General features: G+C 39.5%; 3 protein-coding genes across 4 annotated transcripts in view; 2 read left to right on the top strand and 1 right to left on the bottom strand.

Moving 5' to 3' along the window:
- The window catches only part of LOC121383895 (cilia- and flagella-associated protein 46-like), a 24,076-nt gene extending 23,860 nt beyond the window's left edge, over nucleotides 1–216 (top strand). The window contains exon 12 of the mRNA XM_041513992.1: nucleotides 109–216. Coding sequence (XP_041369926.1) covers nucleotides 109–216 — 108 coding nt within the window. The remainder of the gene's footprint in view (nucleotides 1–108) is intronic.
- Nucleotides 217–251: 35 nt separating this feature from the next.
- Nucleotides 252–19,558, bottom strand: LOC121383894. Its single transcript, XM_041513991.1, has 3 exons — nucleotides 19,490–19,558; nucleotides 1,878–1,971; nucleotides 252–511 (listed from the first exon to the last, which is right to left on the bottom strand). The coding sequence occupies exons 1-3, from the start codon at nucleotides 19,550–19,552 to the stop codon at nucleotides 252–254; spliced, it is 417 nt and encodes a 138-aa protein (XP_041369925.1). The 5' UTR covers nucleotides 19,553–19,558.
- A 1,639-nt stretch (nucleotides 19,559–21,197) lies between these two features.
- The window catches only part of LOC121382794 (synaptobrevin homolog YKT6-like), a 44,900-nt gene continuing 40,108 nt past the window's right edge, over nucleotides 21,198–25,989 (top strand). For both annotated transcript variants that reach the window (XR_005959219.1, XM_041512406.1), the window contains exon 1: nucleotides 21,198–21,700. The gene's annotated coding sequence lies outside the window, so the exon portion shown is untranslated. The remainder of the gene's footprint in view (nucleotides 21,701–25,989) is intronic.

Genomic DNA, 25,989 nt, shown 5'->3' with positions numbered 1-25,989 from the left:
GTTTCTCTTTGAGTTCTTGTCTGTTTTGTGCCTACAGCCATGCTGTTTTGGTGAATATAATATTATTGATTCTGATTCCTATTGTTTCTAGTTATTATAATTTTTCAGTGCAGCAATTCCTGGGACTCTCAACTGTTGGTTCTATTCCTCCATCTACCATTTCACTTTTCTCTTATCACACTATCCACACTGACAGGCCGGCCTGAAACCATCTAGTTCACCAACCATGGCTACTTCACTTAAGTGTTCGCTTAGGTACTGTACACTAAGTTAACAACAAACAGAAATAACATCAGATCATAATTGTTAGTCAAGGAATATAAAACTATAAGACCCGACTGACCGGAATCAAAGAGAGCCGGAAACGTTGCGTCTATCGCCTGTACGAATCTCGACCTGGCTGCCGATCGCCGGGTTCGGTGGTGGCGGGATCGTCTATGGTGGCGAAATTTCCGCTGGCACAAACAGCAACAACTGAGCAGAATCACGCCCACCCAGATCGCCCAGAACCCTGTGGGGACAAGAGATAGTTAGTGACGTGTCATTCATAGATTTCTTTATCACGCACACCCAAATCTCCCAGAACCCTACAGGGACAAGAGATAGTGAGTTGACATTCATAGATTTCTTTATCACACCCACCCTGATCTCCCAGAACCCTGTGGGGACAAGAGATAGTGAGTTGACATTCATAGATTTCTTTATCACACCCACCCTGATCTCCCAGAACCCTATGGGGACAAGAGATAGTGAGTTGAGTTGACATTCATAGATTTCTTTATCACGCCCACCCTGATCACCCAGAACCCTGTGGGGACAAGAGATAGTGAGTTGACATTCATAGATTTCTTTATCACCCCCACCCTGATCTCCCAGAACCCTACAGGGACAAGAGACAGTTTCTTTATTTTTTCAAGCATACCATCTTACAGCAGCCTGTTGATTCACAACATGTTTAATAATTTGGCATTCATAGATTTCTCCATTTTCACCAGTGTACACACATAAAGCACCCTGTTGATGCATAGATTTCTCCATTTCTGACATCATACACACTTAAAGCAAGTCAAATTCATAACTTTCTTAACTTTCAACAGCATGCATATTTTTTCTGTTAAATTGTTAGTCATATTTCACTTTACTGTCAGCAGCATACACACAGCAGCTTGTTGATTTACAACATGTTTACTGTCAGCAGCACACACACACAGCACCTTGTTGATTTACAACATGTTTACTGTCAGCAGCACACACACAGCACCTTGTTGATTTACAACATGTTTACTGTCAGCAGCACACACACACAGCACCTTGTTGATTTACAACATGTTTACTGTCAGCAGCACACACACAGCACCTTGTTGATTTACATGTTTACTGTCAGCAGCACACACACAGCACCTTGTTGATTTACATGTTTACTGTCAGCAGCACACACAGCACCTTGTTGATTTACAACATGTTTACTGTCAGCAGCACACACAGCACCTTGTTGATTTACAACATGTTTACTGTCAGCAGCACACACAGCACCTTGTTGATTTACATGTTTACTGTCAGCAGCATACACACAGCACCTTGTTGATTTAAACATGTTGACATGACTCACCCAAATGGCAAGTCAAACAAAATCCCAAGTGCACACCGTGTTAATCCTTCAGTCGACTTTTTGATGTCTTTATATTTGCTGAAGGTTTAGGAACATCTGTCTTGGGCATGGCTCCCAAATTTCCCAGAAAATATGTCTAAGACCGGGGCAGTTGCAATAGAAATGCTATGGAATATATAGATTATTGTATGTAGGTTAAAAAGTATGGTTTTACTCCTCTCATTTAAAACGTGATTAAAATAACATGTATTAAACAATGTATTCTTACACCAGAGTTCATAGTAATATGAACAACATCGTCCCCCTTTACAGCAATGGCCTCTGTTACACCAGAATGAACTGCCCCTACAGAACTCCTGACTCTGAAAGAGAAGAAAGGAATGTCTGATTAACAACACCACAGCATACTGTTCAATCAGGGACTAAACACCTAGGCCCCAATTTACAAAGCCTGTTTGTCTTACAAGTGTGTAACTACATACATTTACAATGCTTAAACACCTGCTTATGTCTTACATGTGTGTAACTACATACATTTACAATGCTTAAACACCTGTTTATATCTTACACGCATGTAACTACATACATTTACAATGCTTAAACACCTGTATATGTCTTACACGTGTGTAACTACATACATTTACAATGATTAAACACCTGTCTGTCTTACATGCGTGTAACTACATGTACATACATTTACAATGCTTAAACACCTGTCTATGTCTTACATGTGTGTAACTACAGACATTTACAATGCTTAAACACCTGTCTATGTCTTACACGCGTGTAACTACAGACATTTACAATGATTAAACACCTGTCTATGTCTTACACGCGTGTAACTACAGACATTTACAATGCTTAAACACCACACCTGTCTATACACGCGAGTAACTACATACATTTACAATGCTTAAACACCTGTCTATGTCTTACACCCGTGTAACTACAGACATTTATAATGCTTAAACACCTGTCTGTCTTACATGTGTGTAACTACATACATTTACAATGATTAAACACCTGTCTATGTCTTACACATGTGTAACTACATTCATTTACAATGATTAAACACCTGTCTATCTCTTACACGTGTGTAACTACATACATTTACAATGATTAAACACCTGTTTATGTCTTACATGTGTGTAACTACAGACATTTACAATGATTAAACACCTGTCTGTGTTACATGTGTGTAACTACAGACATTTACAATGCTTAAACACCTGTCTATGTCTTACATGTGTGTAACTACAGACATTTACAATACTTAAACACCTGTCTATGTCTTACACGCATTTAACTACAGACATTTACAATGCTTAAACACCTGTCTGTATTATGTGTGTAACTACATACATTTACAATGCTTAAACACCTGTCTATGTCTTACACGCATGTAACTACATACATTTACAATGCTTAAACACCTGTCTATGTCTTACATGTGTGTAACTACAGACATTTACAATGCTTAAACACCTGTCTATGTCTTACATGTGTGTAACTACATACATTTACAATGCTTAAACACCTGTCTATGTCTTACATGTGTGTAACTACAGACATTTACAAATGCTTAAACACCTGTCTATGTCTTACATGTGTGTAACTACATACAGTTACAATGCTTAAACACCTGTCTATGTCTTACATGTGTGTAACTACAGACATTTACAATGCTTAAACACCTGTGTCTAAGAAAAACAAGCAATCAGTGAGTACTGCTACTGGACCCAACAAAGTTTCATATCTCCTAAGTTCAAAAAAGGTAAATTGCCATACAAGTCAAACTTGATCTATAACAGCACATGACAAAACTATAAAATTCCAGCTCGATATCCCATGGAGATGAAACCAATAGTCCCCTCCAGTTGGACCAGTAGGGGACTAGTAATGTATTATTAATAACACCCCAGCACATAGTCCCCTCCAGTTGGACCAGTAGGGGACTAGTAATGTATTATTAATAACACCCCAGCACATAGTACCATCCAGTTCGACCAGTAGGGGACTAGTAATGTATTATTAATAACACCCCAGCACATAGTCCCATCCAGTTGGACCAGTAGGGAACTAGTAATGTATTATTAATAACACCCCAGAACATAGTCCCATCCAGTTGGACCAGTAGGCGACTAGTAATGTATTATTAATAACATCCCAGCACATAGTCCCCTCCAGTTGGACCACAAGGGGACTAGTAATGTATTATTAATAACACCCCAGCACAGTCCCCTCCAGTTGGACCAGTAGGGAACTAGTAATGTATTATTAATAACACCCCAGCACATAGTCCCATCCAGTTGGATCAGTAGGGAACTAGTAATGTATTATTAATAACACCCCAGAACATAGTCCCCTCCAGTTGGACCAGTAGGGGACTAGTAATGTATTATTAATAACACCCCAGCACATAGTCCCCTCCAGTTGGACCAGTAGGGGACTAGTAATGTATTATTAATAACACCCCAGCACATAGTACCATCCAGTTGGACCAGTAGGGGACTAGTAATGTATTATTAATAACACCCCAGCACATAGTCCCATCCAGTTGGACCAGTAGGGAACTAGTAATGTATTATTAATAACACCCCAGAACATAGTCCCATCCAGTTGGACCAGTAGGGAACTAGTAATGTATTATTAATAACACCCCAGCACATAGTCCCCTCCAGTTGGACCAGTAGGGGACTAGTAATGTATTATTAATAACACCCCAGCACATAGTCCCATCCAGTTGGACCAGTAGGGAACTAGTAATGTATTATTAATAACACCCCAGCACATAGTCCCATCCAGTTGGACCAGTAGGGGACTAGTAATGTATTATTAATAACACCCCAGCACATAGTCCCATCCAGTTGGACCAGTAGGGGACTAGTAATGTATTATTAATAACACCCCAGCACATAGTCCCATCCAGTTGGACCAGTAGGGGACTAGTAATGTATTATTAATAACACCCCAGCACATAGTCCCCTCCAGTTGGACCAGTAGGGGACTAGTAATGTATTATTAATAACACCCCAGCACATAGTCCCATCCAGTTGGACCAGTAGGCGACTAGTAATGTATTATTAATAACACCCCAGCACATAGTCCCCTCCAGTTGGACCAGTAGGGGACTACTAATGTATTATTAATAACACCCCAGCACATAGTCCCATCCAGTTGGACCAGTAGGCGACTAGTAATGTATTATTAATAACACCCCAGCACATAGTCCCATCCAGTTGGACCAGTAGGCGACTAGTAATGTATTATTAATAACACCCCGGCACATAGTCCCATCCAGTTGGACCAGTAGGGGACTACTAATGTATTATTAATAACACACCGGCACATAGTCCCCTCCAGTTGGACCAGTAGGGAACTAGTAATGTATTATTAATAACACCCCGGCACATAGTCCCCTCCAGTTGGACCAGTAGGGAACTAGTAATGTATTATTAAGAACACCCCGGCACATAGTCCCCTCCAGTTGGACCAGTAGGGGACTAGTAATGTATTATTAATAACACCCCGGCACATAGTCCCATCCAGTTGGACCAGTAGGGGACTAGTAATGTATTATTAATAACACCCCGGCACATAGTCCCATCCAGTTGGACCAGTAGGGGACTAGTAATGCATTATTAATAACACCCCGGCACATAGTCCCCTCCAGTTGGACCAGTAGGGGACTAGTAATGTATTATTAATAACACCCCAGCACAGTCCCCTCCAGTTCGACCAGTAGGGGACTAGTAATGTATTATTAATAACACCCCAGCACATTGTCCTCTCCAGTTGGACCAGTAGGGGACTAGTAATGTATTATTAATAACACCCCAGCACACAGTCCCCTCCAGTTGGACCAGTAGGGGACTAGTAATGTATTATTAATAACACCCCAGCACATAGTCCCCTCCAGTTGGACCAGTAGGGGACTAGTAATGTATTATTAATAACACCCCAGCACATAGTCCCCTCCAGTTGGACCAGTAGGGGACTACTAATGTATTATTAATAACACCCCAGCACAGTCCCCTCCAGTTGGACCAGTAGGGGACTAGTAATGTATTATTAATAACACCCCAGCACATAGTCCCATCCAGTTGGATCAGTAGGGGACTAGTAATGTATTATTAATAACACCCCAGCACATAGTCCCATCCAGTTGGATCAGTAGGGAACTAGTAATGTATTATTAATAACACCCCAGCACATTGTCCCCTCCAGTTGGACCAGTAGGGGACTAGTAATGTATTATTAATAACACCCCAGCACATAGTCCCATCCAGTTGGATCAGTAGGGGACTAGTAATGTATTATTAATAACACCCCAGCACAAAGTCCCATCCAGTTGGATCAGTAGGGAACTAGTAATGTATTATTAATAACACCCCAGCACATTGTCCCCTCCAGTTGGACCAGTAGGGGACTAGTAATGTATTATTAATAACACCCCAGCACATAGTCCCATCCAGTTGGATCAGTAGGGGACTAGTAATGTATTATTAATAACACCCCAGCACATAGTCCTCTCCAGTTTGACCAGTAGGGGGCTAGTAATGTATTATTAATAACACCCCAGCACATAGTCCTCTCCTGTTGGACCAGTAGGGGACTAGTAATGTATTATTAATAACACCCCAGCACATAGTCCCATCCAGTTGGACCAGTAGGGGACTAGTAATGTATTATTAATAACACCCCAGCACATAGTCCCATCCAGTTGGATCAGTAGGGGACTAGTAATGTATTATTAATAACACCCCAGCACATAGTCCTCTCCAGTTGGACCAGTAGGGGACTAGTAATGTATTATTAATAACACCCCAGCACATAGTCCCCTCCAGTTGGACCAGTAGGGGACTAGTAATGTATTATTAATAACACCCCAGCACATAGTACCATCCAGTTGGACCAGTAGGGGACTAGTAATGTATTATTAATAACACCCCAGCACATAGTCCCATCCAGTTGGACCAGTAGGGAACTAGTAATGTATTATTAATAACACCCCAGCACATTGTCCCATCCAGTTGGACCAGTAGGGGACTAGTAATGTATTATTAATAACACCCCAGCACATAGTCCCATCCAGTTGGACCAGTAGGGGACTAGTAATGTATTATTAATAACACCCCAGCACATAGTCCTCTCCAGTTGGACCAGTAGGGGACTAGTAATGTATTATTAATAACACCCCAGCACATAGTCCCCTCCAGTTGGACCAGTAGGGGACTAGTAATGTATTATTAATAACACCCCAGCACATAGTACCATCCAGTTGGACCAGTAGGGAACTAGTAATGTATTATTAATAACACCCCAGCACATTGTCCCATCCAGTTGGACCAGTAGGGGACTAGTAATGTATTATTAATAACACCCCAGCACATAGTCCCATCCAGTTGGACCAGTAGGGGACTAGTAATGTATTATTAATAACACCCCAGCACAGTCTCCTCCAGTTGGACCAGTAGGGGACTAGTAATGTATTATTAATAACACCCCAGCACACTGTATGGTCAGTGGCTAAAACGCTTCAAACTAACTGAAAGGAAAGGTTGACTGATGTCACCCCAGCACATTGTTCAGCACATTACGTAAGAGTTGTCAAAATTAATAATTAAAATAGAACATGGTAAGTAATTTGAGTATGTCCAAGGTTAAATTTACAATAAAGTAAAGTTAAAGCCAGTCCAACACGTTTTGTAGAGTTGTAGACATATATTAGGAAATGGCATTAGCGGTCTTCATTTCCAATAAAGGCTATTTCACTTTTATACAAATTGAAATTTCTGCATTCAAATTTCTTTTTGGCTAAAAGGAAAAAGGACCAAGCACTAATTCTCTTGAACAGTCATGTAGCTTGTATGACCTTATTCTTGAATCAGTTACTTAATGTGGTTGATGTGCTGTAGTGCACATACGAATAATGTTTGCAAAGTTAAACTGAGTGCAATATTATAAGACGCTTTGTGATGCTTACATAACAGCAAATGCAGAAGTATCACATTTTACACATTATTGGGAATACAATGTAAAATAGTTCACAGTTTCATTATAAAGTTAACCTTTAAGGGTAAAAAACCCTGTTATAGCCAGAATATATATTTACAGCTACATTCAGCAGCATTAACTAAAACTATATCACATAAAACGTGAATGGAGTACCTGGTGTAATGTCGACAGATTAAAAACAAACCTTGTGGTGACATTGATAGTGGAAATTAACCTATAAAACTGAAAAATTTTATCTATGGAAATTAATTTAAAAGATTGCACTGCCATGGTAGTGGAAATTAACTTAAAAGACTGCACTGCCATGGTAGTGGAAATTAACTTAAAAGACTGCACTGCCATGGTCGTTACACTGTTAAAGGCCTTATTTACACTGAATAATAATAATTTGTCAAAATCCTAATTTCATGTGTTTTAATGTCATAGACACTTTTACCATCAGTGGAAATAACTTTTCCAGAATTAACATAATTTTTATTATTGTTTTGGGGTGTTTTTTTAATCAGTGGAATTAACTTAAAAGACTGCACTGCAATATACCTTTTGGGCCATCCAGTGTTTGAATTATTTGTATGAACTGTCACAGGCCTAATTTACACTTTAAAAGATAGTAATCATTTCAATATTAATCCTAACTGTGTGTGTTTTCTTGTGATGCAGCAACCAGTCTTCAAATATATATATGTGCATGTGTGTGTGTGTGTGTGCCTGCGTGCGTGCGTGCATGTGTGTTTGTATATTTGTTTGTTGGGTTTTTTTAAAAGATGATTTTGAACAATGTCAATTCTAGTTGGTATAGCTTTCAATATATACAGGAATAAACATAAACCTGTTTCAAATATGTGCATTTTATGTTGTTCACAGCCAAAGTGTTTTTTTTTTTTTAAAGTTCTTTATTTTGGATTGGCTGGTTGCCTTCAATATACGGTCAGACCTCGTTACAACGACCGTCGTTACTACGACATTTACACCATCTGACCACAAATTGTCAGGAACAAACGTCCATCAATGTTATTCTGTTCATTACACCGGAATTCACACCTTCCGACACCGACAGAGCAACATGGGAACAAACATGCATCCAACATCTGAAAACACCTCTTTACAATGACATTACATGATCACAGATGCTGCAGGACATTAGCAGCCACTTAGAATCCTTGACCTCGCTGTGAACCAACATGATCACATGGTGTCCGAGTTACCGATGTTGGCTAAACCTGTAGACGTGCATTGCTTTTGAAAATAAGCCTTTAGTCATTCAAGTACAGGATTAACTTTCAACAATTAACTCTACTATTCTATGATATCATGTAAACGAAGAAGGTACCAATCGTAGATATCTTTAACCAAGGAATGATTGGAATGACAGTGAATGCATCTTGATTAATAATTATATATTTAATAATGGTCTGTGATCGGTCTCCGTCGGTGGGCCCATTGGGCTATTTCTCATTCCAGCCAGTACACCATGACTGGTATATCAAATGCTGTGGTATGTCCTATCCTATCTGTGGGATGGTACATATAAAAGATGCCTTGCTACTAATGGAAAAATGTAGCAGGTTTCCTCTCTAAGACTATATATTCAAACTACATCCAGTAGCCAGCTATTAATAAATCAGTGTACTCTAGTGGGGTTGTTAAAAAAAAATTCTATAACGGCAATTTCGATTTAACGACAAAGTGACCCAGGGACGAACGTGGTCATTTTAATGAGGTCTGACTGTATACAGAAATAAACCTATTTTTATTTTAAATATGTGCAAATACATTTTGTGTTGTTCGCTGCCAACCTCCAGTCATGACATTTATATACATGCATAATTTTTATTGTAGATATCCATTGAAGATACTAACAGATATTCACGAATTTACGCATTGAAAATATGTGCCAATGTGTGTATTCATGAAACAAAAATCACTGTATATTAATCTGGTTTATACTAACCCAAACAATGAGCTTAAACACTTAAAGGAAGGGACAATTAAGGCATTTGGCCTGGTATGCATATTCAACGATATATAATGCACATTACTGCTTAAAGGGACATACCCTAGTTTCGACCCATGAAAATTAACTCTTAGTTTAGTTAATCTACAAACTTAAAAACACATTTGGAAAAAGTTACAACTGAGTGAAACATGAGCCTGTGACTTTAAAATGGTGAAATACCCTCTGAAAACGGACTAAAAGTTGACTCCTTAATTATTACTTCTCAGACGCACGTGCGTTCTTAAAAATATTAGAAATGCATTTTGTGATATTAAAAACACCAGGATGAGTATGATTTCAGTTATCAAAAACGGTTATAATACTAAAAACATATACCTCAGTGTTTAAAAACTATGGTATGTCCCTTTAATATCAATAAGTATAATCGTATAGTTAATTAATAAAACGGTTAAATGTTACGGCTATTATATACAGTGAAATCCCTTAAAACTGGACAGCCATGGGATCAAGGAAAAAGTCCGGTTTTGAGGTGTATCCGGTTTAAACCATTTGTTGGTTGGTTGTTCTCTACTGATATAGTAACTAATAAAACTGCCAATAAAACAGGTACACTTTTGAACTTTCAAATTATTTTAAGTTATCATCAAGCGATAATTCAACATGGCGGCATTTTGCTGTACCAGGCAACATGTCCAAAGTAAATACTAAAATGAAACACTATTTACAAATTTTCCACCAAACCAAGCCAAACAATTTTACTCTTTATTCTGTTAAATAAACTTTGCAAAGATAAAGATAAAAAAAAAAAAAAAAAAAAAAAGGGTTCAAACAATTGAAAAAATGAATTAAATTCCTAGTTGCTTTGCCATTCATTGCGATAATCATGAGACGTACATGTAGGCTATGAAAAGGAGCTCAGTCAAATTTGTAAGTTAATCTAACTTTGTAACAATAGAGCTCAGAATAAAGGGAGTACATGTGTTTCCTCAGTTGTTTAAACATCAAAGCTGTTAATTAATCCCTTAATTGGTATTTGTCAACGGCACAACAGTGACACTGGAGCATGCGCACATGTAATTAGTTCTGCGCACGCAATCACTTTATCGGCTGAGTGGGTAGGCTATTCAAAGTATAAGTAATGCAGTACTGATTGACGTCGGTGTGACCGTCTGGGTTTTTTAGGCAAAATTTGCATTAAAGGAACACTATGGGACCAGATAATTTCATCCGGTGCAGTTTAGAGGGGTTTCCAGTTTAGAGGGGTAAATTTTAGTGTTAAAAAAATATGTAAATCGTCCGGTTTTGAGGGAATTCCGGTTTTTGAGGGTCCGGTTTTGAGGGGTTTCACTGTATAACGGGCGTGGCCATTTTCCACCATCCCAGTGAATACGCCCTTTGGCAAGATGGTGGTTACGTAATACCTAACGTGTCACGTCAGGAATTAGTCTTCGAACTGAAGAAACAAAACATACCTGATTTTTGGGGATGCATCGCAATGTTCTGTAATAATATTCATCCCAGTAACACAGCATCATGTATATGTGGTTTATTTTTCAATACAAAATAAACCACCCTTGTCAAAGTGTTGAAATAACTGTATTATGTTTTGTACATAAATTAACCCACGTACGGAAATAATAATCGGAGTGTTTTTTTGGTTAATTGGTCTTTTCTTTCCGTGGCCTATACCTGTGGTTCCTGATTGGCAGGTGTGTATTTAGACTGTACCCAGACACTGTGTCTAGACACTAAAAAGACATGCCTCTTTTATTAAGACCGGCCTCGGTGGCGTCGTGGTAGGCCATCGGTCTACAGGCTGGTAGGTACTGGGTTCAGATCCCAGTCGAGGCATGGGATTTTTGATCCAGATACCGACTCCAAACCCTGAGTGAGTGCTCCGCAAGGCTCAATGGGTAGGTGTAAACCACTTGCACCAACCAGTGATCCATAACTGGTTCAACAAAGGCCATGGTTTGTGCTATCCCACCTGTGGGAAGCGCAAATGAAAGATCCCTTGCTGCTAATCGGAAAGAGTAGCCCATGTATTGGCGACAGCGGGTTTCCTCTCAAAATCTGTGTGGTCCTTAACCATATGTCTGATGCCATATAACCTTAAATAAAATGTGTTGAGTGCGTCGTTAAATAAAACATTTCTTTCTTCTTCTTTTTTTCTTTTATTAAGATCACAAGGTATTGTTTGATAACCACGCGGACACCCCTCCAATCGTAATGGATATTATCAGCCGTCCTGCTTTATTACTGTAAGTAATTCTGTAAAACCCTTTATTAAGTAGACTTTCCCATCTAAAATCACAAAACTGACCAATTATGTAGTCCCAAAGAAAAGAAAATTATCATTTGGGTATCGTGAGTGGTCGTTTTTTGCTCGAATGTACCCTACCAATAGGCTTAATAATAAAAAAAATTCTTTGAATTTTTTTAAAGAGAAAAATACTATAACTCCATTTCATTCTTTTGATGCAAACTAAAATATATTTAGTTAAATAATTTATTATACTATCAAGTCATTTATGTTGTTTTACAAGTCAGGTTCATGAAAGCGAAGCGCCTTGTCGTAAATTAGAGTGTTTGTTTACACTGTCACTGTCACTTTGCTCCAAGCTATACCATTGGACGTCACAAAATGTCTGCCCCCAGTTAGCAGGAATAATCATATTTTTTTATTAACTTTAAAAATTACGCGTTTTTCATTTGTTAAAGTATCAGTATGTGTTAGTGGTCCAGGTATGCATCTTTCCAACACATGAGGCTCTTATTTGAGTTTACCCTCCCTTTAACACTTGCTTTTAACTGTGGCAATCTCATTGTATAAAAAAGTCACAAATTAACTTCAAACAAGAGAACCTAAAGCACCACATATAACCCAAACAGATTGAACTTCATACAAGAGAACCTAAAGCACCACATATAACCCAAACAGATTGAACTTCATACAAGAGAACCTAAAGCACCACATATAACCCAAACAGATTGAACTTCATACAAGAGAACCTAAAGCACCACATATAACCCAAACAGATTGAACTTCAAACAAGAGAACCTAAAGCACCACATATAACCCAAACAGATTGAACTTCAAACAAGAGAACCTAAAGCACCACATATAACCCAAACAGATTGAACTTCATACAAGAGAACCTAAAGCACCACCCCAAACATATAACCCAAAGCACCACAGATTGAACTTCATACAAGAGAACCTAAAGCACCACATATAACCCAAACAGATCGAACGTTCTCGATAAAACCACCATAGGATCGATTGTTTCGATAAAACCATAGGGATTGTTTTCTCTCAACCAGTTCACCATGACTGTAGTATATCAAAGGCTGTGGTATGTGCTGTACTGTGGATAAGTGCATATAAAAGACGACTTTCTGCTGTTTCAAAACTGTAAGAGTTGTTCTTTGAAGACTACTATATGTGTGAGAATGATCTAATGAAAAAGATCCAACTTGTGTGTTTTGTATTCACTTTTATTTAAATATATAATACACACAGCATATCAACACAATGAGAACAGTGTTACAATTGAATAACAAGGTATTACTGTGTGAGATTTCTGTGAAGGCATTCAATAATAAAAATAGATGGAATTGTTAACTTGATAAATATGTCGGTTACAAGGTCTGTATTGTGGTCACCTGTACGTGGGCTATCGGGCTGTATTCTTACCTCGATGTATGTCTATAGTCCTATTCTTTAAACCAACAGTACATGAAATGTGGACCACATCACAGGTTAATCAGGTCATATGGTTCCGGGTGGCTGGTCTACAGGTGAACCAACTTTGTTTCTTGTAATCTTATCGACCATCTTAAAGTTGGCTGTGGGTTTTATGGAGGTGGAGCAGGATATACCTGTGATAATTATATAGCAGTCACATTCATAAGATGGTTTTTGGGGGGTGCTTAATTCTCTAAAAAGGACATTTGTGAGTGTTGACATTGTAAAAGACAGTCAGTGATCAAAGAGTGGACCATGCCGGTTCATAGGGTGTGTGCATGATTAGGCACAGGCCTGCATAGCACTTACATGACCTGTGGTGGGACACAACCAATTCCTGTCCATGGACTAGGTGTTTTCCCATTCCAACCAGAGCCCCCACAACTGGTACATTAAAGGTTGTGGTGTGTACTCTCTTGTTTGTGGGGAAATGTAAATAAAACATTGCTTGGTGTTTTCTAGTAGGAATAGCCTGTGTGGTGCCATTGGGTTTCATCTCTGTCTCTCTCTTTCTTATGACCAAATAACCATAGAGACCAGACAGTAGTTAAATTTGTGAAAATAATCATTATATGTGTGCTTTATACAGACATCACAACACTAATAGAGCCTCAACGTTGGTCTATAATACCAAGTGGTGTACTATTTCTTCATCTCAGTATACATATACAAATCTATTAACATACAGAATTATCACTGACAATTGTTCGGTAACTCACACAACTTAGACACAAGAGAAATGTTTAAATTGTTGTTAGCAAGTGGGACAAGTCCAAGAAACTGAAGATGACGGCCACAATATTTGAATGTGTATTGTTACTGCATTAAACAAGTCTATTCAGGCCTTGGAGTGTGCAACATGTCTGAAAACGTGTGTACAAGACAGATCCAGTAATCTGTAGGTCACTAGGTGAAAATTATCAAATATTTCCACTAGCCTGGGGACTATTGGTCTCTAGAACAGTTACTAGTCCTCCTGAAAAAACACTCGAGCGTCCATCAAGGCTTGGAACCATCAACGACTGACAGACAGGACTCAAAAGTAAGAGAAAGAAAGAAAGAAATGTTTTATTCAACAACGCACTCAACACATTTTATTTACGGTTATATGGCGTCAGACATATGGTTAAGGACCACACAGATTTTGAGGGGAAACCCACTGTCGCCACTTCATGGGCTACTCTTTCCAATTAGCAGCAAGGGATCTTTTATTTGCGCTTCCCACAGGTAGGATAGCACAAACCATGGCCTTTGTTGAACCAGTTATGGATCACTGGTCGGTGCAAGTGATATACACCTACCCATTGAGCCTTGCAGAGCACTCACTCAGGGTTTGAAGTCGGTATCTGGATTAAAAATCCCATGCCTTGACTGGGATCCGAACCTATTACCTACCAGCCTATAGACCGATGGCCTAACCACGACGCCACCGAGGCCGGTCAAAAGTAAGAGAGACCGAGAGGCAATCAACACTCAAAATACACAATATGCTTTCTCATAATCCATTTGCTTCCCATCTTAAAGAATTGTACTGTTATTCATAACCAAGAAGACTATGTCAGAAATAACAAATGTCTGACATTCAGTAGCTGATGAGTAATACATCAATGTGCTCTAATGGTGTTATTAAAGAAAACAAACTTTAACTTTCAATAGTCGATGCTTGATAAATCTGTGTGCTCCAGTTAAAGAAAACCAAGCAAAGTTCTATTGTTACAGCCCTTCACAGACACAGAGCCGCTAATACTTTGTTATTTATTCCTGTCAGTTCTATTGTTACAGCCCTTCACAGACACAGAGCCGCTAATACTTTGTTATTTATTCCTGTCAGTTCTATTGTTACAGCCCTTCACAGACACAGAGCCGCTAATACTTTGTTATTTATTCCTGTCAGTTCTATTGTTACAGCCCTTCACAGACACAGAGCCGCTAATACTTTGTTATTTATTCCTATCAGTTCTATTGTTACAGCCCTTCACAGACACAGAGCCCCCAAATACTTTGTTATTTATTCCTATCAGTTCTCTCCCTGTACTCACACATGTATGGATGCATATATACTGAACAACAAAAAAAAAAACTTCCGCTAACTTTGCTTGAACATAACTTGATGAAAACAAACCGGGGGAATAATTGTTATATATGCATTTAAAGAGTGTTCCATGATGCATCGTTTGGTGTAAAAATCATGGCCATAGGTTAACAGAAACTGGGAGAAATTTTGACCAGTGTGGTAGGGGTTAAAAAAAAAAAAACCCACTTAATAACGGGTATGACCACCTCTTGAACTGACCACTGCAAGGCACCGCAGGCACATAGAATTGACTAAAGTGTTGATTTCTGCCTGTGGAATATTGTTCCATTCCTGAATGAGCGCTTGACGAAGTTCGTTGACGTTAGCGGGTGGGTTGGGACGACGTCTCAATCATCTGTCTAGACTATCCCAGGCATGCTCGATGGGGTTGAGATCAGGACTTTTAGCGGGCCAGACATCAATGAAATCAATGTTATTTGTCCTAAGAAAATTTACAGTGTCTCTAGCTGTATGAGAGGTGGCATTATCATGCTGAAAAATCGAGATGTTGGCGTTGTTATGGCACAAAGTAATGACGTGATGAGCGAGAATGTCATTGCGGTAACGTTGAGCATTTAAATTGCCATCAATGATGACTAGTGGTGAACGATAACCATGGGCAATGGCTGCCCAGACCATGACACAACCCCCACCCCGAAACAATCTTGTTCAAGAACACAACAGTCAGCATAGCGTTCATTTCTCCTACGGTATCTCCCTGCCATCACCACGTTGTAAAGTAAATCTGGATTCATCCGAAAAGTGTGTACACGTGCCCAATTAAGACGATGACGTTGCGATAAAATGCATCCGACGTAAGGACGTCGTGCATGTAAACCGTTCTCCCACAGACGATTACGATCAGTTTGCCCACTGATTCGGTTATTATGAAGTCCAGGTGTGTTAGCAGCAGTAGCAGTGGCAGTTTGGAATCGATTGCACAAATGCGTGTTCATGATATAGCGGTCTTGACCACGCATTGTAACACGCGGACGTCCACGACGTGGCAAGTCGTTGGTGCTTCCTGCTCGACTAGAACTCCCAACATGCCTTGCAACATCTTCTGTCGACATGCCAGCATCAAGCATGCCAATTGCCCGTTCATGTAAATTATTGGGTATTCTTGGCGTACTAAGAATGCTACAATGTAAAAAACGTTTTACTTTTTTTACAAATTTTGAAGCGTTTTCGTTCACTTGACAACAATGTCAGTAAGACAAGTAAAACAAATTGACCGAATACTACACGGGACATGTCGAACCATGCATGCACGTGCAAATTGAATTTCACGTTGTCGACGATTAACAGTGCAAAAATAATTGATAAAATTCATGAATCCTGATAATACAGCTCAAGGCTAATACTACCTATATAATTTCATTACACAATAAATTCTTTAACACAACAAATACTATATTAGATCAAACACAATCGATCAAAGGGTGTGTGATGTGGCTTTTCTTTAACCAGGTTGTCAAAAATAAAGTACTGTTCTCTATTTTATGTAATGACATTTAATGACATGTTATAACATGTTTATACTTGAAAGAATGTTGTTCAGTTATTTAGATCCTGTTAGTGAAGTAAGAATGCAGGACACGTTTATGTAGTGAGGGACAGTTAAACGAGTTAGATGTTGATTTGAATGCATGCTCACACCCAGGACTGATATTACAAACACTGAATCATCAAGGACAGTCCAAGGACAGTCAAATCTGTGTTAAGTTTCACGGTCAAACAAACCACAGTTAGCTATTTTCTTACACACACTGCATCAATCAAAGTTAAAGTTTGTTTTGTTTAATGACTGAGCACACTGACATCAGCTATTGGATGATAAACATCGGATAATTGTCACATAGTCTTAAGAGAAAACCGGCTATATTTTTCCATTAGCAGTAAGGGATCTTTCATAGGCACTTTTCCACAGACAGGACAGCACATGCCACAGCCTTTGATATACCGGTCATGAGGCACTGGCTGGGATGTGGGGGGATTGGTCTACTTAGGATGTGGGGGGAACGGGTCTACTTAGGATGTGGGGGGAACGGGTCTACCTAGGATGAGGGGGGAATGGGTCTACCTAGGATGAGGGGGGAACGGGTCTACCTAGGATGTAGGGGGAACGGGTCTACCTAGGATGTGGGGGGAACGGGTCTACCTAGGATGTGGGGGGAACGGGTCTACCTAGGATGAGGGGGGAACGGGTCTACCTAGGATGTGGGGAAATGGGTCTACCTAGGATGTGGGGGGAACAGGTCTACCTAGGATGTGGGGGGAATGGGTCTACCTAGGATGTAGGAGAATGGGTCTACCTAGGATGTGGGGGGAATAGGTCTACCTAGGATGTGGGGGGAATGGGTCTACTTAGGATGTGGGGGGAATGGGTCTACCTAGGATGAGGGGGGAATGGGTCTACCTAGGATGAGGGGGGAATGGGTCTACCTAGGATGAGGGGGGAATGGGTCTACCTAGGATGTAGGGGGAATGGGTCTACCTAGGATGTAGGGAAATGGGTCTACCTAGGATGTAGGCGAATGGGTCTACCTAGGATGTGGGGGGAATAGGTCTACCTAGGATGTGGGGGGAATGGGTCTACCTAGGATGTGGGGGGAATGGGTCTACTTAGGATGTGGGGGGAACGGGTCTGCCTAGGATGTAGGGGGGATGGGTCTACCTAGGATGTGGGGGGAATGGGTCTACCTAGGAGGGAATGGGTCTACTTAGGATGTAGGGGAACGGGTCTACCTAGGATGTGGGGGAATGGGTCTACCTAAGATGTGGGGGGAATGGGTCTACCTAGGATATGGGGGGAATTGGTCTACCTATCCTATGATTCAAGTGATTCAAATGAACGGTCCACCTGGATTCACTGTATGGAAAGCAAAACAAGGCAATATTTGTTTAATGATGACCAAACACATTTTAAACTAATAGTATTTGGTGTCTAACATAGCCCATTCAACACGTTTGCAAACTATCCCCTCTCCCATGTTACATTTTCTAGGGCTAAGACCACCCCCACCCCACCCCACCCCGTCTAAACGTATACAACTCTTGTCAATATCCTCTTCACACATACATATATATTATACATACAATGGCCTTTGATGTATCAAGGAAAAAGTTTGCCATATTTGTGCAACTCATATGTCTTTGATGATCATATCTAGCTGCCGATTTCATAAGATTTATTTCAACAGAATCTAGTCAGATTAAATATCACTGTTTACATGGACTGGCCTCGGTGGTGCAGTGGTTAAGCCATCGGACTACAGGCTGGAAGGTACAGGGTTCGCAGCCCGGTACTGGCTCCATCCCAGAGCAAGTTCTTATTGGCTCAAGGGGTAACTAACCACTAACCAACTAACCCACTGTCCTGGACAGACAGCCCAGATAACTGAGGTGTGTGCCCAGACAGCGTGCTTGAACCGGATATAAGCACGAAAATAAGTTGGAATGAATGAATGTTTACATGGCACACATGCACATTACAAATGTGTGCCCCACGACTGGTATATCTATGGCCATGTGCTGTCATCCTTCATCATTCATGCCAATTAATGGAAATATGCAGTGGATGTCGTTTGAAGACTAGGCATCAGAATTACCAAATGTTGACATCCAATAGCCGAAGATTAATTCATTATGTACTCTAGTGTGGTGCTGGTGTTAAACAAAACAAAACACTTTTTAAAATAACAATCCACACTAGGACGCATACGTTTTCGAAAAGACCTTGCTAAGCGTCACATGTCCGAATTATTATCACTCTACAATTTACACATGTTAAATACATATTTTACAAACACAATATACAAATGAGTATCAACGTACAATAAATCTATAATCTCTATCAAAGTACTCACAGAAGAGAACGAAGTACTAACACTTGTAAAGTCTGTTCAGGTGTTTACTTATCATTAAAATACACGGCTACGTAGTGTACGAAAAAACCCAGAGTAAATCGCTTCTTCGGAAAACAGCTGATAATACACGACGTTACGGTTTACGTTTACTAATATGATTTTCTTAATTTCACAAAATATTGTAAAATGTTACAAATGCCAACCGAACGCTTACCGTGGTAAAAGAAAACTGAATTAGGAACGTGACCCATGACAAGAATAAAGCGCACAGTTCCATGAGCAGTGTTTTTCGTAATGTGAATGTTTTGCTGGTTCCTACCGTGGGTCTATAAATAGACTAGCGACGCTATTTATAAAAAGGTGATCCTTGATAAAAAAAAATCCGGGTAGAAAATATTATATTGGACTAGCTCATTACTTGCAGGCCGTTCACAGGTATGTAACGATCGGGGGAGAGGGTGGGGTTGATAAGATAAGATAACATAAACTTTATTGCATAGGTAACATTCCTCATTTGGAACTGGATGCAAAACATGTATGCTATTTAAGATATATTTGTACAAACATGGCACAAACAAGATACTAATCTAATTATTGGTTAATTACACATTGCACCTGCACCAACTGATTAAAATGAGCTCTACTGGGTCTAGTTTTAATTAGATTGCACCTGCACAAGCGTTGTAAAACGATGATGCTTATATAATTTTAGAGGGGAAGTGGAAGGAAGGAAGGAAATGTTTTATTTAACGACGCACTCGACACATTTTATTTGCGGTTATATGGTGTCGGACATACGGTTAAAGACCACACAGATATTGAGGGAGGAAACCCGGGCCGCTGTCGCCACTTCATGGGCTACTCTTTTTGATTAGCAACAAGGCATCTTTTATATGCACCATCCCACAGACAGGGTAGTACATACCACGGCCTTTGATATACCAGTCGTGGTGCACTGGCTGGAACGAGAAATAGCCCAATGGGCCCACCGAAGGGAATAGATCCCACACCGACCGCGCATCAAGCGAGCGCTTTACCACTGGGCAACGTCCCGCCCCGATAACAACAACAATAATAATAATAATAATAATAATAATAATAATCTTAGCCTAATTTTGGTAATGTAGTGGGGGAGATAGTAGGCCTACGAGTTCTTTAGCATCAACTATAAATTGTAAACTGACTAGAGAGTGTTCTGTATCGTGATTGGTTAATTACATTCTTTTTCCGGGATCAAATGAAAATAACACCCGGAAAGCTAATGACGTCATTAGAAAGTGACGTCATTTGCAATTGGAACAGGCGAAGTTGATGATTCAAGGGTCTACAGTTAGATTGTAGCCAGGCATTTTTTCAAGAAATGCTAAATATACAGTTAGTTCTTTAGAAAAACCATTCAGTATACAATGGACATAACCATATGGAGTTTTTAGATTTGTGGGTGTTATTGTCTATTTAATGCCCGCAAATGTATCATTTTTGAACTCAGGCTAACGCCTTCGGTCAAAAATGACATTTGCGGCATCAGATAGACAATAACACCCGCAAATCTAAAAACAACATATGGTTATCTTCTAAATATTTAGTTGGAATTTGGCAACAAATGTATGAGATGAAAGGGGAAACCCACCCATGAAAGTTAATATTATTAGGTATATTATATATTATGTATTTATATGAAATATTTGACAAAATAATTAATACCCAAAATTCAAAAATTCCGGGCCATATTTTCAAAACTTTCCATGGAAATTTTCAAAATTCCCAAACGTACATGTACATGCATGTATTATTGTCAAATTGCGAACGTTACGAAATTATCCGAAAGGTTCCGGACTTATTTGGATGATTAATTAACGGAAGTAGGCGGATTGTAATAGACTGGTTTTTATTACTCAGTTCAAGTAGGGTATCAGTTTTATTTTACCGGAACTTTTGGAACTTGTTTCTGTTTACGTAAACAAATTTCCCCGTCATAATACTTTTTGAAAAGTTTATCTTAAATTCCTAACCCAAGCTATGCCTTTTACGAGGTGTTTGATTCCTGCTGTTAGCAGATTTGTTATTTTATTCGAAACTACCCTAAACTAGTGCAGCGTCACTTCCTGTTTTGACTCATTTCAATTTTCAGAATTTTTACGATTTGGAACACTGAACAGCTTGGCAAAGTTGACGGTCTTATGATTGGATCTCTTTTATTGGCACATCTATAAGAGTATAAGTTTATAACGGATAACAATTGTTTTTGCCTGGATTGGAATCAACTGAACAAAACCAAGTAGATAGACACTGATTTGTGTTCACACCAGTTCACTGACTAGGGTGCAGTTGTCATTCCGATTACAAACTTAAACAGTAACTCTACTAACTGAGAAGCCAGAAGGGTTCTACCTTATTTCTTACTTACTGGTGATAATAAACACAGGTAATTATTATACAAGTACTTTCTGTCATCCATTTGAATCATAGTCACTTTGTACCCTAGTTCATCAAGATAAACGTCTCCGGCACGATATTTATTATTGTGCTGTTTATTGCTGTGCCATAACGTTTATCCATTGGATAAAATTTTCCATTTGCAATCACGATTTAATAAAATCAGGCATATGTGCTTTATTTAAGAGCCTCAACACGTACAACAACATATTTTAATAAATTTTAGACAAAAATATTAAGTACAATACCTTTGGTAACCTTTCCAGGATTAGATGTTTGAAGATGACACATTTAAACATTTGAAAGCTATTTTTATCCTGGCACATCGAAAATGCGGAACGAGAATTATTCGTATCAAGCATTTTACGTACACCCAGTAAAAAGAAATATTGCGGAACTGAATGGAATTGATTATTAAATTTATTTATTTTGTTATTTTTGTTTCTACATATGTGCTTTGTGTGGGTTGCATTATATGCATTGTTAATAATATACTCTTCAAAAGAAGAAACGCAAAACCACATTGTCGTAACATTTGGAGAATTGATTTAATTATTGAATGGTGAGTCCGATAATTACCAAATGTTGCAGGATTGTTCACAATTGACTCTAGTCCATTGTGAGTAAGTGATAGGACACACCACCAAGGTCAAGGTCATCAGGAGTCAATACCGGGTGTGGCCTCCGCGTGTGTTGACAACTGCCTGGCACCGCCTGCCCATTGAAGCAACCAGAGTACGGATGACGTCCCGGGGGATGGTGGCCCACTCGGCCTGCAAGGCTGCTGCCAGCTCGGGCAGGGTCTGGGGCTGTGGTTGTCGCTGTCGGAGGCGTCGGTCCAACTCGTCCCATAGATGCTCAATTGGGTTCAAATCCGGTGATATCGATGGCCAAGGAAGGACATTAATGTTGTTGTTCTGTAGGAAAGCCGTTGTGAGACGTGCTGTGTGAGGCCTGGCGTTGTCATGTTGGAACACTGCGTTGGCGTTGGCCATAACTGGAACGATGTGTGGGCGGAGGATCTGGTCAATGTAGCCCTGTGCATTCTGGTTGCCCTGCACGTGGACCAGGTCAGTTCTGCCAGTGTGTAAGATGGCTGCCCACACCATGACACTACCCCCGCCGAATCTGTCCACTTCCTGCACGCAGTTTGCCGCATAACGTTCACCACGACGCCTATACACGCGACATCTTCCATCATGACGTCGGAGCAGAAATCGGGACTCGTCACTGAACCACACCTGTCTCCATCGCAGTTGAGGCCATTGTCGATGAATCTGGCACCACTGCAGTCGGAGTCGACGGTGTTGTGGTGTTAAGATGACACCTCGAACTGGACGTCTGGCACGAATTCCTACCTCACGTAGGCGGTTCCGTACGGTCTGGTCGGATATCCTGCGCAAACCTGGTATTGCTGCGGCTGTGGAGGTGGCAGTAGTCAATCGTTCCCGAAGGTGGCATACCCGGATATGGCGGTCCTGCCCGGGGGTAGTGACCCGTGGTTGACCGGATCTAGGGAGGTCACGTGTTGATCCATGTTGCTGGTAACGGTCCCACAGTCTGGAGATGGTGCTTGGGGACACATGGAATGCCCTGGCAACGGCCGTTCTGGATTCGCCTGCGTCTAGTCGGCCGATGGCATTGTTTCTCTGCGGTTCACTGAGACGTGGCATGTCCTGGATTGTCAAATGTCGGCCAGATACAGAGGCCAGGCAAGCGAACACCCTGCAATTTTATACTGTCGGTGTTCATGTTGCACGTGCAGACAACGCACGTGCAGTGGTGACATGGTTTGCACGTGGCTGCGTTTTTGCGAATATTCACATTTTGGAACTTTATTGTACAGTAGCTGCGTTTTATCGAATGTAACCGTGGGAATGTGTTTGGGACATACAATGACCTTATATTCACAAAGCATGAACCGGTAGGAAACATAAAATCGGAGTTATAACCCATTTGTACCCTTTTGCGTTTCTTTTTTTGAAGAGTATATTATCACATTAAAGCCGCACACCCTAGTTCCATCCAGCGAAAATAAATTATAATTTGGTTAATCTACAAACCTGTAACACACTTAGATCACGTTTTTATCAAATGGAGTGAAAAAGCAGGTTTTATATCGATAAATACCATGGGAATCCCCATGTCCCAATTGCTTGAAATAATTTTGAAAGTTAGTATTCTGATGTCACCGGTAGATGTGGCTCGACAAATTTCACAGACTTGTGGTGCGTTCGTTTCACCTCTCCTGGACATGTTCCAACTGTTCTGTCCTGGTTGTATCCCCTCTCCAGATATCGTAAGACTTAGCAAAATTATTGGTTTTAAGGGTTTGTAACGTTTTTTATTACCTTTTAGATAAATTTCATGCGTTTTGATTGGTCAATAGCTAATCCATACCACAGGTACACCGTGTCATTTTCCGGGTCAATACAGAATTTGGGCACCAATACAAAATTTGCCAGGGTGTACGAAACTATCACGTGACTTCCGCTTTGTAAGTTCGGCAGAATTGTTATTGTTTTGCTTTTTCACTCTCGCACCTCAGCTCTTAAACTAGGAAATACGTATTGAATTCTGTTTGAAAGAGATTGCGATTTATGGTAAGCTTTTTTTTTATTACTTTAATATTTTTAAATACATACTTTCTTGAACATGTTATAACCAAAAAATATAGAAAATATAGATTTTCGCATACTCATGCTACTGCATTGTAAATTTAATGGCGGGAACTATCACTGTGTAGGCGACCGAACTATAACAAAACTATTTCTTTGAAAAACGCATGACATGCATTCTTTGGAATGTTATACGGGTAAGTATAGTTTGATAAATATCTATGTGCCCGAGTGTAATCAGTTGTTTGGTAGTTTTCCGTGTAATAATTTTTATTTATAAATTGACAAGACCCGTGTCATTAAGGTGATAAGAGTTGTCCCCCTTTGTTTACAAATCGTCTGCGTTTGACAGCTCGCTACAATGGCCAATAAGAATAAGAATAAAAAAATGTTCTGCTATTTATTAACATTTTCTGCATTAATAACAGAAGTTGAACATTTCATACATATTAAATCAACTTGAATAATTCACTTAAATTAATAATTAAAGTTAAAAATGTTTGTAGTTAAATCTAGATTAGTGATTTGTATTACCCTGATAAAAGTAGAAATATTTTCAGTTAGTTATAGTATTTTAATTTCTATAGTATTATCTGGTAAATGGCATATCTTAGTGTATAAATAGTTTTTAAAAATGTTAGTATATTTCTAAAATTCATATAAAGCGTATTCCTTTAAAAAATAATATTTTTGTGTTTTATTTGAAATTTTATCTTATAAAAATATTTTAAACCTTAAAAATCTTTGTGTGATTTGTTCAAAATGTTTGAAAAAGATCTAAAAGGTAATAAATTCGTTACGCGGTTTTTGCCAGGGCGTACATGATTGTACGCCCCTTCAAATTCTGTATTTCCTTGGCTTCGCCTCAGGAAATACAGAATTTGAAGGGGCGTACAATCCCATACGCCCTGGCAAAAACCGCGTAACTAATAGTATTGAGACACTTGTCTGAACTTTATTGTTACTGAAAATGTTCATGAACTGTGATGAAAAATCTCACAAATGAACAACAACAAATCGGATGTTCATTGCGCGAACCGTGCACGAGAAAACAAACCGAACCAAAATGATAACGGTCACGTGATATGGTTCCATTAGACCAAATCAGTTCCTATTGCCGATAATGTTAACGTTTACTAATAAAACTGATATAAGCAGCGTTTCAACACACCCAGGAAGTACAGCAATAGAAAGTGTGGCACCTCACATCTAATCTAGCTGCAAGAAAATGGGGGGTCACTTATTATTTAAGAGATTTAATTTATGTTTTTAATAGCAACCGTCATTTTTGCTGAAAATTGCAGTTCCATTTTTGGGGGTACCCCGCATTAGTTTCAACCTCTGGTATATACTGCATAACAACTGTATAACAAATAAAAGTGTATTTATTTATTGTCAATGGATAATAGTATTTGCACAAATAATCAATGTCACATATTACTACCAATCACACCCATAGCTGCTTTTACTCCGTAAATATTTGACGGTGCACATCAAACTTTGACACGGTACTCTCTTCTTTGGTACTATGCAACCATAAACCAACGTCTGTGACATTGAAATGGAAATATCCCCTCTAAAAATAGATTGGACCTCGCTTGCTTAACGTTTTTTTCTCGACAACACGTCTTGTGAAAAAATGCAAAAAAATGCATTTTGT

This window comes from Gigantopelta aegis, chromosome 10, assembly GCF_016097555.1.
Source record: "Gigantopelta aegis isolate Gae_Host chromosome 10, Gae_host_genome, whole genome shotgun sequence".
Taxonomy (NCBI): Eukaryota; Metazoa; Mollusca; class Gastropoda; order Neomphalida; family Peltospiridae; genus Gigantopelta; species Gigantopelta aegis.
This window is presented reverse-complemented; position numbering and strand designations above follow the sequence as displayed.